The sequence below is a fragment of the Peromyscus maniculatus genome, chromosome X (assembly GCF_049852395.1).
Source record: "Peromyscus maniculatus bairdii isolate BWxNUB_F1_BW_parent chromosome X, HU_Pman_BW_mat_3.1, whole genome shotgun sequence".
Lineage (NCBI taxonomy): Eukaryota > Metazoa > Chordata > Mammalia > Rodentia > Cricetidae > Peromyscus > Peromyscus maniculatus.
The window spans coordinates 2,435,930-2,450,843 of record NC_134875.1 but is presented as its reverse complement, the minus strand read 5'-3'; the positions used below and the strand labels follow the sequence as shown (position 1 = coordinate 2,450,843).

Genomic DNA, 14,914 nt, shown 5'->3' with positions numbered 1-14,914 from the left:
GATGGTCATAGGCCTCCTAGGAGAGGTGAAGGGACCATTCAAAGCATTAGGGGTGCCATTCGAGGTTCCAGGTTACTCAGGACAGACTCTGAGTTTGGTATGGAAAGAGAAAGGGCAGCTGTGGTGGATATAGGAGAAGCTGTGTTGGATTTAGGGTTTAGGACTTGGTCAGAGCCCAGCAGGTGTTGGGGTTGGGAGCTTTACTTGTTGCAGATGGTTTCAGCTACCTGACTACAGCCAAGTGGGTGGAGAACTCTAGAGGGTGACACTCCCATCGGAGACAGAAGCAAGGACGGACCAGATATTTTATACCCACTCACTGTCTGCTGAGTATGAGCAGCTCACTGGATGTTGGGGCCGCCATAGAACCCTACAGACAAAGTCCTATCTTTTGGGGAATTGTTAGCTTCCACTGAGAGGAGACAGAAGAGAAAATAACTATTGTTACTGACCGGGTGCTGGGGGGAACAGGGTAGAACTTACTGAAAAGGTGAGGAGGGAGTCCTGAGGTTTACTGAGGCCTCTGAGCCACTGACTCTTTGTGGTAGAACAGACAGATAATGCCCTGTGAGAGGAACATGTCGGGGCTAGAGCTAGTAAAAGAGATGGAATGAGAGAGCCCAAGGCAGGCTCTTGGTTGGGGCCATGGGTCTTCTTCTGTAGGAAATGCAGTTAGTAATTTCCTTGCATTGGAAAGGATTAACCAGCTGCCACGTGGAGGATAGACTGTGAGGTAGCATAAGGGTAGCAGGGAGACTATTAAAAAAATGTCCCTGCAGCAGTCAGCTTGAACCTGGTGTCACGGCAATGGTGGTGATGGGTGTGTGTGAAGTGGAAGATTGTGGATGTCATTTGAAGAGAGGGAATGGTGGATTATTGAGAGCTGAGGATATGTGAGGGAATGAGATATGACTCAGACACCGACATCTAGAGCTGAGAGAGCAAACGGAAGAGAGGTGCAATGGAAACTATTGGTAGGCAGCAGCCCCTGAATATTAGGGAAGGGTCAAGGGGAAAGTGGCCAGGAAGGACCTCAGGGGAGGTTGAGGGAGCATCAAGTACTTTGCTTGGTTAGGGACTGCATTGCAAAAAATAAAATATCAAAAGTCTTCTTGGGACACTAGCCATGATGGGTTGCTGAAGTGAAGCAACAGCTGAATGGGACTGTGGAAATGGGGTAGCGAACAAGTAACTGGTGATGCGTGGGTGATTTATCTTTCCTAGAGACATCTTTTATGTAAAATTATCCTGCAGAACTGGATCTTGTGCTGCATGCCTGTCACTGCAGCACGGGGTAAGGGGGCAGTGCTGAAACAAGGGATCTGGAGTTTGAAACCAGCCTGGTCTGTATGGTGAAACCCTGTCTCAAACAAACAATCACACAAAAAATCCTCTGTCCTACAGGTAAATGGGCTGTAAATTAAAGTTCAATGATTTCCTACCCCCAGTCAGCACCCAGGCTACTTCCGTCGCTTACAAGAATATTCATAGTCAGGTAGGGAAGTGACAAGGTCTGACTCGGTGACCAAAAAGCCTGGAAACATCATCTGGACATGGGACATTGCAGGCCACCATAGGGTCATCAGACCCTTAGTCAGAAGCTGTGTGTCAGGCACAGAGGCAGCATGGAGGCCCAAGGCAAACAAGAACATCAGCTTTCAAGCAGCACATGGAGGCTGTAGTGGAGGAGAGGAACACTGGTGAGATGTTTAGGGATTGGTCCCATTGGACAAGCTGACAGTGAAGTGTGTAAAGAGGATGGGCTAGGAGCTGGTGAGGATGGGAGAGTGAGAATTCCAGTGGGCCTCCAACAGAGACACCTGGGAGCAGTAGGAGTGAGATGTAAAAAGGAGGCCTGGATGGATGTGGTACTGAAAGCATTAATGACATCTAGGTGGTCTGATGGGCCTTGAGGGTGCTGAAGGCCCTGGGGAGGAGTAGAGGTAGAGGAGCTTTGAGCATAGCACACTGAGAAACCCAAGCAGGAGGCTGTGAGCTGGGGCATGGCATGGGCTCAGCTCAGCCTTGGCTGCAGCTTGGCCAGAAATACCAAACTCCAGGTCTGAAAGAAGGAATCCCAGGGTCTTGGAGATACGTTCAGGCACCTGGCACAAGTCCTGCCTTCCAGAACAGACCACTCTTCTGGGCAGTTGCTGCTTTGCTGATTGAGATCAGCCTCCCAGGGGGTGCCTGTGCCCTACAGCCTTTGGGTGGTTGAAAATACCCCAAATCATAAGATCAACAGCAAACCAGTTTGTTCTAGCCACAGATTTCAATGCAGGGAAGAAAGAAGCTGGAGAAAAAGCTGACTCACTCTCACATGTTACACTCAAGATGACTCAAAACAGTGGAGTGGGTGGCCCTCTGAACAAGAGGCACAGCACTCATTCACACATGGCATGCATGTGATTCCCAGGGGTTGGTACATCGGGAACTCTGTCCCTGGATTTGACAGAAGGAGGAAGCAAAAGGAACAGACAGAGCAGCAGTGGCTGCAGGAGGCAATGACAGCATATGAGGGTTGTCTTGTGGCCAGGGCTTCTCTCTTCAGGGAAAGACTTGGGCGCTGAGCCGTGCAGTTGAGACCCATGGATAGGTTTGGACAGGTGTCTGGCCTGACCATATGAGGTCCAATTGAGGAGAATGTTGTGGCCAGTCACCTGGCCATTGTTGGAAGACTTGACAGATTCTCCCAGAGTCAAGGGCAACAATGTGCAACTCATTCTCTTTTTTTGTGACATAATGGTATGGCTAACAGCTGGAGTTAGGTGACGTTCCCAGCACCAACATTCCAGTCTTGCCCTAGAAAACCTAATTAATGAAGCAGCATTGGCATTAGATACAAAAAGTGAATTGTTTTCTTCTCACTAAAATCGGCAATGGTTTTCAAATCCTATGTTAAGCCTATTTAAGCAACCAGTCTGAAAATAGTGGCCATCCACAATCTGACAGAAAAAAAAATCCTAACTGGACCTCAGATGTGGATTTAGGAAACCCCAATTTTCTAGAGCCTTTTGGCTTACTTCTTTCCATTGCAAAGGCTGTGAGGTTTGCCTCATTTAGAGTGATTTAGGAGCACTGTGCTTGACCTGGCTGAGTTGTCAGTCCTAAGATCCTGACTGGAGGGTTGAAAGGGACTCATTGTAGCCTGGATGATTCATTGTCAACTGTTCCTATAAAGGACCAACAAATAAACATATTTAGCTTTTCAGGCCAGGTCTCTGTTGCAACTGCACAACCCTGCCCTTGTGGCATGAAAGCAGCCACAGACAGTATGCGAATGAATGGGCATAGCAGCAGCTTGCCAATAAACTTTATTTACGAAACCAGAAGACGTTCAGGGTTCATTCACTTTTTGCCAGAGTTTACAGATATGTTACCTAAACCATGAAAACTAAATCCTAGCTCCTTGAAATTACTTAGAATGTTTCACACAAGGAGAGACTAACCAGAGCTGGGGAACCCAGTTACCCTCCTGGAGAATTGGCAATCTTTCCACTGTCCTTTACACTACCTGGAGGCCATCAGGACTGGCTTTGTGTTTGCAGTAGGGCCAGTTGATATGGGTAGCAGTACTGGCACTGGCTTGTGTGAGATCTAGCAGAGGCCTATTCATTGGCCTCTGGTTCTAGAAGCAGGAAGGAACCCTGTATGTGGGGCCAGGGAGACATCAGAGAGGCAGCTGTTCTGTGGCTTGAAAAAATAATGAAAGTGGAGTCGGTGTGTGAGTGACTGTGGAAAAGCCAGAGAAGGAAGAGGCTGATTCTCAGGCAAGTTCTAAAGCCTTGTCCTGCAGGCTGGAGGGGATGCAGGCGTGGCTCAGAGCATGTGGCCACAGTGGCGGGGAGGTCCAAGTATTGTGGGAAGCACTTCCTTGCAGAATATAATGCTGATGTGAACTGAAGACAAGAGTAGAATGGACAAGGAACATGTAGCAAAGCACAGGGCTGTCTGAACAGAAGCTCAATGAGGAGAAGAGGAGGGAGATGATTTGGAGAAAAAGGGCCAGAAGTGTAGATTGCAAAGGGCTGCTGAGGGCCCCAATTTTAATCAGACCCAATCAGACACACGTAGCTATGACACTGAGCTATAAGAAGACCATGAGGATAACTAGTAGATCAAGACAGGTGAATAGGAGCAGGCTTGGTACATGCAAATCCAAGTGTGGCCATTTTCAGTCTTGGCCTCCAGGTTAGGGCCAGTGGACTCTTAGGCCCAGAGCTCTGCCATATTCCTAGATGGCTTCCAGCACTACACAGAGATGTGGACAGAGAAGAAGAGTAACAGGGACAGTCCAGAGCTTTGGGCCTAAGAGTCCGCCGGCCCTAACCTGGAGGCCAAGACTGGTAAAGTGAAAGAGGGCCAGGCAGGAACAACAATGTTCGAGAGGCTTGAGAAGTTTTCAGAAATGGGAACTCAAGTGTGTGCTGTGCCCCTGAAGGAAGAACTAAGATGCAGGTGCAGAAGTGGCCACTGGCACACTCTTTGGAGAATCTCAGTATATTTGTCTTCCACCAAATTGGAATTCAAATTGAGCAAAGACCTCAGGTGTCACCTAAGCCATTCCTGTTCCCAGGGTAAGGACCAGGAAGGTAGCAGGCATCAGCCTATTGTTCCAGGATATCTACACCTGTCAGAATGTTTTCAACACCAAGGCCCAGACCTGTAAACCCTTACCACAGTCTAGCAAAGCCACCCCATTCCCTACAAGTCCCCCAGTGTGTGAACATTCATCACGCAATGTGCCAGCCCCTGATGTGGGCACAACTTGCCAGCACCAACTACCCATTGACTGTCTCCTCTCCTTTCCTCTCCCTCTTTTCTCCTCTCCCCTCTTCCCTCCCCTTTCCTCTCCCTTCTCTTCCCTTCCCATCTCCTATGTGGGGTCTGTCCCTCCCCTCTACTTCAGATCCGGGTGGTGAAAGCATTCCGTAGCTCCCTTTATGAAGGCCTTGAGAAACCGGAATCCAAGAGCTGCATCCATAACTTCATGGCAACGCCCGAGTTTCTAATCAATGACTACACCCACAACATCCCGCTCATCGATGACACGGATGTGGATGAAAATGAAGAACGCCTGAGGGTCCCGCCTCCCTCACCCCCTAACCAGAACAACAACGCCATAGACAGCGGCATCTACCTGACCACGCATGCCACTAAGTCAGCTACCTCTTCAGCATTCTCTTCCAGGCCTGGGAGCCCACTCCACAGCATGGAGACATCCCTCTAACCAGAACTTCTCTCATCACATGCATACCTACATGCACACATGCACACAGTCACACACACACACACAGTCACACATGCACACATATGTGCATGTACACACAGAGAGGGGAACCTTGCACCTGCCAAAGAGGGAAAACCTGCTAAAGAGGCTAAAGACTTTTCTTATGTGGTATTTTCAAGAAGCCAATTGCATTCGATAAGGGCACGGCCCCATGAGGCTTCTCATTAGGCTCCCAGGAGGTGGAGGAAGGAGGAAGAAGGAAAAGGGAGGAGAGGAAGTTCTTTACCCAATGTGAAGAAAAAAAAAGAGAGCATGAGACAAGATGCACTTTCCATCTTTTTTTTTCTACTGATGCTTCTTTTTTAAAAAACACTAGTTCCACCATGTGTTCACCATTTGGGCTGTGCAGCATGGCAGGGGCTAGCTGAGCCTATCTGGAGCTTTACCATAACACACACACACACACACACACACACACACACACACACACACACACACACAAAAGGAAGTCATTGTGCAGACCGGCCACCGGAGGGAGCCACCTGCAAAGGTACCTTCTACTGCAAAGCACACTAGACCCATCTGCAAATCGCATGTGTGTGCGTGTGTCTATATGTATGTGTGTCTATATGCATATACATATATATATGGCAAATGCATATTTAAAGAATAAGGAACTATTTATCGGCATGATATTTCCATTCCTCTCACCAGGCGTTTTCCTTTTGAAGTTTCAGTTTTGAATGTAGCAAGGTTCTTTTCAGGGAACAAGACTGCAAGAACATCCTTTCAGTACTGTACTTCCCTCCCCAAGCACCTGGCCTGAGGATGTCCATGCTTGACCCTGCTGATTCCAGAGGAGGTAGTCTGGAATGTGTTGTGCAAGAACCTTTGCACTTTGAGACCTCTGCCTACAGAGGAAAAAGACTTTTCAATGGCATTTTATTTAAAAGGAAAATACCAAAGTATTGATGACAATACCCCGCCCCCTCCAGTACAAAGCAAAGCAGGTTTTAGTTTTGGCTTCCTCCCATTTCGTTTCCAACACCTTCATTTTGGCTGATGGCTTTCTTTGTCCAAGTTTGAAAGCATGAAGAACCCTAGGAACAGCTGTGAAAGAGCAGAGACAGGCGCCAGGCCTAACTGCTACAAAGGCCACCTGAGGAAGAGGGGTCATCAAAATCAAGATGCCAACTGCAAGGACAGTCCAGGTTCATCTCTGTCATTCCTCTAGACTTGCACTTTGTGCTTTGGCAAATGACAGTGAGTACTCAAAGGACCACCTCCGTGTCTCCCAAGTCATGGGCGTGCCACCCACCAAAGCATGCTTCCAACCCAGGTCTTCTTGCGCACAGGGAAAATACAACCCAGAAGGCAACACTATAGAAAGAGAGCCTCATGGGAAAATGGCCTTTATTACTGTTGTCATTGCTGTTTTCTTGCTGGTGGCTCTTGTAGGCCTGTGGGGGGCTAAGCACAGGGTCTACAGGACTTGGGCCCACCTAGGCAGGCGAGGCTAGGAAAGCAAGGTCTGGGATCCAGGAACCTATCCCATTAGTGTGGGCATCCGCTGTGCCAAGCCTGCTTTCCTAGAAAAAGTGATAACCTGGGGGAAGAAGGCAGAGGAGAGAGGTCTCATGTCTGCTGCCCTGCAGGGAAGCCCAAGCTGATGAGTCTCTTTCTAGTGGAAAACTGACCCTCCCCATATGCTTCTAGGTCCTGAATCTGGACACCCATAATGACACCAGTGAAATGGGCAGCATCCTGCCCTTGAGGTTCCTTCACCTTCTGAACTTATGAGTGTCACACTTTGCAGAAAGGTGTCTAGAATCTCACTCCACTCCCACACATGCTTGTCACTTGGCCCCGAGGTTTTCTGGCAGGAGACAGATGTGAGCTGAGAGATGGAGGGTAAGGACAGGCATCCTCAGGAGCTGCATTTGCCCCACTCCCATCCCACACTACCACACAGAAAGCTTGTCTCAGCTCCCAGGCATCCACACAAAATTTAATGGAAATGTGCTTTGTCCTCACTGGTCACACCAATGCCATGTCACCCCTGAACAGGATAGTCACATCTCGGGCAAAAGAATTTCAGTTACAAGAGAAACTCCACTTTAAAATGCCAGCTACAGATCACTTAAAGCCATCCCTTTTTTTCTAAAGGGCATATTGAGAATGTTTCCCATTTGTAAATTGTTCCCTGATGTCCTTGTTTAAACCACCACAACAAAAGGGCAACTTGGCTAGCTGAGGGTCTTTGTGTTCTTCAACAAGAAATCAACATGTGGAGGATTGCAGTTGAGGCGGGTCAGCTGTGTCCAGCTACGCTCATGGGCTTCTTGTCATCCTCTGTTGTAGACACACAGATAGAGCAAATGACAACTATATATTAAAAAGCCAACCCTCAATGCTGCTGTGTAAAGTTGCCTGGTGTCAATGTCGACTGTGTGATACCCAGGCTGCCTTTGTGCTGAGCTGTGGGGTTCAGAAAAGGCCCTGGAAACCGACATCATCTGTTCTGGTTCTTGTACAGTCTTCAGACCGAGAGACCTGTCTCACTGGAAGCTTCTCTTTATAAAGCATTATACTGTATGGAATGGCTTGGTCAACTGTGTTCAGTTCATAAATATGTTTTACATTTTTATCTGCTTGTTATAAAAATGAACAAAATATCTTAATAAGAAACATCACAGATGCATAAGAAATTAAAGTCTGTAGTTGAATTTCTTAATTTAAAGAATAGATCAAATTTTCTGTGTATAAAAATATGAAAGGCCCCTACAATCTTGGTCTGGGTCACATGAGTGATTTATTATTTGGTAACTCCCCATGTGGAACCAAACAAAGGTACCTGCATGCCACTGAGCCAAGGTAGGAGAAGCCACAAGCATGGCCTCCCCTGTGGACTGCTGCCCTGCTGGGTTCTATGACAAGAAGGAACACTGGTTCTGTAGGCAAGAGGCTCCCCCACCTGTGGGGCCTCCCACTGACTGATTTGACCAGGTAAAGCGTGCTGTGAATATCCAGGTCCGTGTCCTTCGATATGTCAATGGGAGAACTGCGGCAATTCTGTCTTCAGAACTTTTTCACCTTTCCAAACTTAAACTTCATGTCATTTCCCACCAACTTCCCACTCATCCTCCCCAGTCGCCTATTCTATTGTCTGTCAGAAAATCTGGCTGCAGCATTCTCATACAAGGCCTCTCTTAGAAGTAGGGTGAGAGAAGTATTTGTCCTTTTGTAACTGGCTCATTTCAGTGAGCATCACGTCCTGAAAGGCCATCCATGCTGTAGTAGATGTCAACCTTCTGTTCCTTTTTAAAGCTGGATAATATTCCATTGCTTGCACAGACATGCTGGGTTTATCCACACAATCACAAATGCTTGGACTACTCCCATCTTTTAGGCATTGGGAATACTACTACTATGAACCTGGGTGCACAAATTGCTCTTTGAGATCCTGTTTTCCTTTGGGAATTGATATATACCTAGCCACAAGATTGCTGGATCTAATGGTAATTGTTTTAATGTGTGCATGCATATGCACATGTGTGTTCATGTATGTATAGGTGTGAATGGCCTCGTGTGTGTGTGTGTGTGTGTGTGTGTGTGTGTGTGTGTGTGTGTGTGTGTAAGGTGGAAACCAAGGAGAATTTCCAGTATCATTCCTCAGGTACTGTTCACTCTGTTTTCTGAGACAGGGTCTCTCATTGGCCTAGAGCTCACCAATTAGGCTAGTCTGGCTGACCAACAAACCCCAGTTTTCCCCCTGTCTCTGCTTTCTTAATACTGGGATTTTAAGCACCCAGCCTTTTTTTTTACAAGGATTCTAGAGATCAAACTCAGGTCCTTATTCTTGCAAGGCAAGAACTTTACCAACTGAGCCAGCTCATCAGCCCATGTTTAACTTTTTAAGGCCCCATCAGACTGCTTTTCTACAGCATCTATGCATTTTACGTCCTCATCACTAATGTACCTGAGTTCTGATCATTGACTTCCTCTTTGTCCTAAAGCCACAAAATCAAAGCCCAACATTTCACGTTCACTTACTCTTAGTGCCTCTTTTGTACCGTCTCCAGATCCCTCTGAATGCCTGAGTGTAGATGTCAACGCTCTGTGGCACCCTCTTTGGGCCAGGAAGAGCCCCATAGATAGATCTGTGATTAGGCCTTACAAATGACCACCATGGTCACAGTGCTGTGAGTCCCCTCCACAGCACTCTGCATATTGTCTTCAACTTTTCTTCATGATATTTGTTTTACTTTCCTTAAGATTTATTTCTATTGATGTGCCTATGTGTATGTGCATGCATGTGCAATGTCTGTGGAGGCCAGAAGAGGGCATCAGATCCCCTGGAGCTGGAGTTACAGGAAGTTGGGTACCTCACTCTGGTCCTCTGGAGGAGTAGCAAGTTCTCCCAACCACTGAACCATCTCTCAGGCTTTCTTCATTGTATTTCTATTTATCTGGTGCACAAAATGTCCTTTTATATTTGTTAGCACCAGAGGACAATTTTCCAGGGCAAGAGCCAAAAAGAAGTAACATGTTGCCAAAGATCCCTTAAGCCTCTGCTTCCACAGCAAAAAGGCAAGCAGCACAGCTTGAGTCATAAGACTAAGGAAGTCTAGACAAGACAGATTCCCTATCAACACAACTGGCTCCACATGAAGAGATAAGACGTGATGCTGCCCATAAAGCATGAATTTGTCCTTAGTCAAATGGCTGGGAGCAAGAACACACCACAGCAGTGCAGCCTGGGGAATTAGGAGAAGGTCTGTACGTCTTGGAGCTGTTTTAGCAGACTTCCTCACACTGGTCAGGGAAAAAAAAAGAGAGCGAGAAATGTATCCTCTCTCAATTCTAGATGCCCAAACTCCAAAAATCAAGACATTAGCAAGGCCAAGCTCCCTTTGAAGATGTGTTTCCTGAGGATGTGTCCCTGAGAATGTGTTCCAGATCTTTCTTTTATTTTCTGGTGTTATCCATCTAGGTGTTACTTGACTGATAGACCCTTCCCTCTACCTCTGCCTGTCTTCGTGCGGCCTTGTCATGTGCATATCTGCCTATGTCTCTTCACTTACAAGGACAGTAGTTTGATCCTTTGGATCAGAGCCCACCATAGTGGCCCCACTTAGCTTGATTACAAATGTGAAAAGACTTTTCTAAATAAGGCCACCCTTACAGATTTCAGGGTGAGGACATGGACAGATCTTTTCAGAAACAAAACTCAATGCACCATAGTCAGGAAGAAAGGGCCAAGCAATTACCAGGACCTGGTTGCCCTCCTCCTCATTCCATTGGGTTCATGGGCTAAGTAAGATTCAGCTGCTTATCACTAGGCTGTAAGATATGTTCCATACCACACGATCCTGGAAGCTTCAGGCTCTAGAATAGCTTATCTTGGTCTGTCACTGCTGACCTTTTAAACCTAAAATAAAGGAGATGGAAGGTTGCAACTCTTTAACCTACACCATTTTGTTTACAAAGTCTTGATAAAAGGAAGTAAAACATAAAATCCAAAAGACCCAGAGTATAACAATTTCTTTACATTTCTGATGCCTAGAAACAAGAAGACCTTCTCCTCACTGTCCCATGGGCCAAGTGACAAGCACTGAGCTGATAGGCCCAGAGGGCACCACACAAATTACAGCAAGTAAGGCCAGCAACACTCCTGGGCAGTGTGACAGGCACACAGCATATGGGAGAATTCTAAAAAAGCAGTCACAGTCAGGTTATCTGGTACAACCAGCTCAATCTACAAAGTGGAAACTGAGTCCCAAGGAGAGAGTGGAACTGTTGATAATCAGCAGGAAAGGAAATAATCGGGTTTCTAGGTGCTATGCACTGTATGGGGGCACTCTGGGGGGTGCCTATCCTAACCTCTGGTGAGGTTTATCTACTGTGTCTCCTGTTCTATGCTCTACAGAGGCCCTAAGAAGGGGAGTGGAACAAACTGAAGGAGATGTGGGCAGATAGGGCCTTCTTTATGGTCTGAACAGTCCCATCATCCACCACTGCTAGTCTTCTGAGAGATGAGAGAACACCTTTTTGTAAGTCGGATGAGCTCAAAGGACTGAAATGGGTACAGGGCTGAGGTGTAATTCAGTGATAGAGCACTTGCCCTGGCTTCTTGCCTAAGCACACCAAGAAACAAGTAAATGTGAGAGTCCAGGGAGCATCGTTGGAAGTTGAAGCCTGGAGCAGGGGGCTCAAAAGCCCATTGGGGAAGATAAAAGAAGCCAAGAGTAGAACATCTGTCTTGAAAGTCTGGTCAAGTATGGTTAGCACAGGAGACAGGGCAGTCAATGCTAAAAATGGGACAGGCAACACAATTGGAATCAGCAGACAGCAGAAGGACAGGCTGGATTTCAGCCCTCACTCCATGCTCAGAGCCCTTGCCGTGGGCCCTGGGTCTGCCACAGGTCTCCTCCAGGTATCTCAGCCACGCTGGGTGGGTACAGTGGAAAAGGCACACTCTTGGGACAGTGGGACTCAGAGACAGATCCGTTTGTACAGTGTCACAACCATTCATTCAGGTTAAAGGCTAAGAAGGAAAAGATGAGGAAGTATAAGATGCAGAGTAGGTGACAGAGCAAGTATTCTTCAAACGGCCTGTAAGGAGCAGAGGCCTACAAGGAGTGGACAGAGGTACAGAGCAGCTGACAGAGGTGGATGCACACTCCTCCCTCCCATTTCCTGGATTGCTTGGAAGGGTGACCTGTACTTCCCAAAGCAGATCAATGGTGTCTAAGAATGGGTGGCAAGAGGACCTAGGGGATTTTTGTCAGGTCCACTACTGTGAGCCCTCCTAGAAGGAATGTTAGAAGTCTGGCCCTCTTCCACATGCCTCTTGGAGACTCTCTCCACACCAGATATGGTGCCAAGATGCCACTTTTGTATTCAGAAGAATCCAGAGGTCACCTGACCAGCTGTGTAATGAAAAAGACACTCAAGCAAGTTATTAAGAAGAACTCAGAGTCACAAAGTGTGCAGGAGTATCCAGTCCCACATGCCTGCCAGATCAAATTTCTGTGCTGGTCATTTGTCATTCTGAGACCTGGACTTCCTCTAGCCAGGGCCCACTCCCATGCAGGTGTTCAGTGAAGAGATAAATGAAGCTGCCACCTGTGTGTTCAGGAAGCCAGGACCCAGGCATATCCTGGACCTATGGGAGATTGAAGCCTATCCTATCCCAGGAGAGTCACCTTCTTCCTCTTTTGTGTCTTTCACTGCTGCCCCTTGGGTCTTCCTCCCAGAAGTGAGGCAAGTTTGGTCCAGTTGCTGTGTGGCTCTATCCCCCAGCTGACAAAGGAATTGGTACCCAGCAGTGGCTCAGTAAATATTGTTTCATGACTGCTTGTCTTAAAATGTTTACAGTGAGAATAGCTGAAATGGGAACGCATAATCAGTTTATCATGAGCACTCACAGGAGAACTTTAGGATATGGAAGCCAGGCCACTGGGAGAGACTCGCTTACCAGGAAGGCTGTAACGTTTTCTTGGCTTCCTCACCCTAGGGATAGATAACACATGCACTTTGAAAAGTCAAGAAATCCTTGCCAAACTGTGCCTAGTATGTGAGCACTCTTTGCCCACCAGGAAAAAGTGAGGCCCAAGTGTTGGGAACCTCTTGCTTGAAGCTCCATGAGCAAGTGCTAGCATATTACCCCAATATGCACCAGAGTCCTTTCCAGTGGTGACAACTTACCACATGAGGGGAAGGGGCTGTGTGGGAGCCCGTTTTCGGTTCCTCGTGGCTTGACCCAGCAGGTCCGCATATAGGATGATCAGGACCACGGGCCTGAGTGCAGGTGTCTGAGATGGTCTGCACTTGGCTGTGCTGGGGGAGGAGGTCTTTTGCTCCACCCCTTGGCGTCTCTATAAAAACCCTGGGCCAGAGACAGTCCGGGCCCGTTGGAATAGGTTCCAGGCCCTCTCGAGGCTATCCTTTATTTTCTATCTGTTTATCTCCGCAAGATTCTCCACAATAAATCTTTCTATCTAATATTTCCTGCTGCTCGCACTCAAGAAAACTCTGGGGAACTGTGGGGGTGATGGGTAAACACCCCACAGAATGGCGCCATGAACAGGGACTAAAGAAAAAAGAAAAAGGGACTAAAGAAAAAAAGGAGGGATTAAAAAAAGGGGGGACTAAGACAAATGAACAGGGACTAAAGACAAAGAAATAGGGACTAAAAATAAAGGAAAATAATAGTTTTATTACAGAGTTTTTGGCAAAAGTGCTGAGTCAGCCCTGCCAGTGGAAAGGCATGCCAGTGTTATGGAAAATATAATATATAATTGAGGGGCAGGGGTTTTTATCCTCAAGAGAAAAGGAAAGCAGACTGGAAGGATGTCTGATGCTGCAGCAAAATTCTCTTCTGTCAAAATTTTCTATCCCTTTCTCAATTTCTATCTGTGAAAAATAAGTATAAGGTATAGGGTAGTAATATAGTGTAGGAAAAACTTAGAAGTGTAAGATCCTGTAGGAAAAAATAAGTAAGGCAACTAAGAAAAACTCTTCAATTTTCTAACTTTGGGGGCTATGAATGCAAACTGGGGGGGATCTTTCTTTGGGCTTTATGGGTAATAAAAAACCTCTTCTTTGAGCTTATGGAGAAGAATAAGTTTCCTATGGAAGCTTTTGTCCTGGGGACAGCTGAAATGCTAAGTCTAAGCATCAGGAGAAAGCATTTTCTCCCTGAGGCAAAAATGGTGTAAAAAAACCAAAAAGTTTAAAGTTCAGAAGTTTTGGGAAAAGTTGGTCTCTCTTGGGGAAAAAATCTTTCTCTTAAACTAAAAAGCTTTTCTTGGAAAATTTGGGGGGGGGAATCTCTCTAAAAAACAATCTTTCTCAAAAGCTGTTAAAAAGTAAAGCCTTTCAGAACTCTCGCTCAAAAGGACAAAAATTAGAATCACCTGAAGATATTAATATGGGGATCACCTGTGATTAGCTCTAAGGGAAAACAACAAACCTCTTAAGACAGCAAAACCTCTCTAAGTTCTCTTTCAAGCTTTAAAAATCCTCCCTGCAATGCAGGAGGCAGGGACAAGTTCCTAAAAACCTCTTCTAAGCTCTGTCTCTTTAAACTAGTAAAAGACAGTGGGTCAGAGTACCCTGAGGGAAACACTTGGGAGAGTGTGGGTAAAGAACTACAGAGAGCCCAAAAGGGCAGGAAACTTTAACTGAGAAAAGCAAAAAAGCCAAGCTTTTCAGTTACAGCCGAGCTGAAGGATCAAGTGTTTTGTTTCTGAGTGAGCATTTCAGAATGAAAAGGTGTTCCTAATCATCCAAATGCAAAGATCCCCTGAAGCAATGCAAACTGTTAGCATTGTTTCCTCTCTTCTGACCAAAAACCCAGAGGCGACTGGCCAGCATCTCTGAATTGGAGTGCATTTCGGGGATACTAGGGTTCCTGCGGTTGTAAACTTCCTGGAGCACAGAGCTGAGGCAGGAAGGTGCAGGACCCAGGGGAAGATTGCTAATAAACAAAGCTAAAGCCGTTGGGAATGGCACAGTTGTCTGCTTTCCTACAAGTCCTGGGTTGAAAGGTCCACAGCTGCAAAAAGAAATCTGAGAAAAGCTTTTCTATCAGAGAATGGACCTTTCTGGAAAATGGAAAGCTGAACTGTGTCTGAAGCAGTTGTGCTGCTGAGTCAGAACGCTGTCTGGGGAAAGAGC

General features: G+C 46.7%; 1 protein-coding gene across 11 annotated transcripts in view; it reads left to right on the top strand.

Moving 5' to 3' along the window:
* Window positions 1-8,017, top strand: part of Atp2b3 (ATPase plasma membrane Ca2+ transporting 3) — a 75,127-nt gene extending 67,110 nt beyond the window's left edge. For all 11 annotated transcript variants that reach the window (XM_042269593.2, XM_006992482.4, XM_076562413.1 and 8 more), the window contains one exon: window positions 4,910-8,017. In XM_042269593.2, the coding sequence (XP_042125527.1) occupies window positions 4,910-4,935 (26 nt within the window). In that variant the 3' untranslated portion in view covers window positions 4,936-8,017. The remainder of the gene's footprint in view (window positions 1-4,909) is intronic.
* The last annotated feature ends 6,897 nt before the right edge of the window (window positions 8,018-14,914 follow it).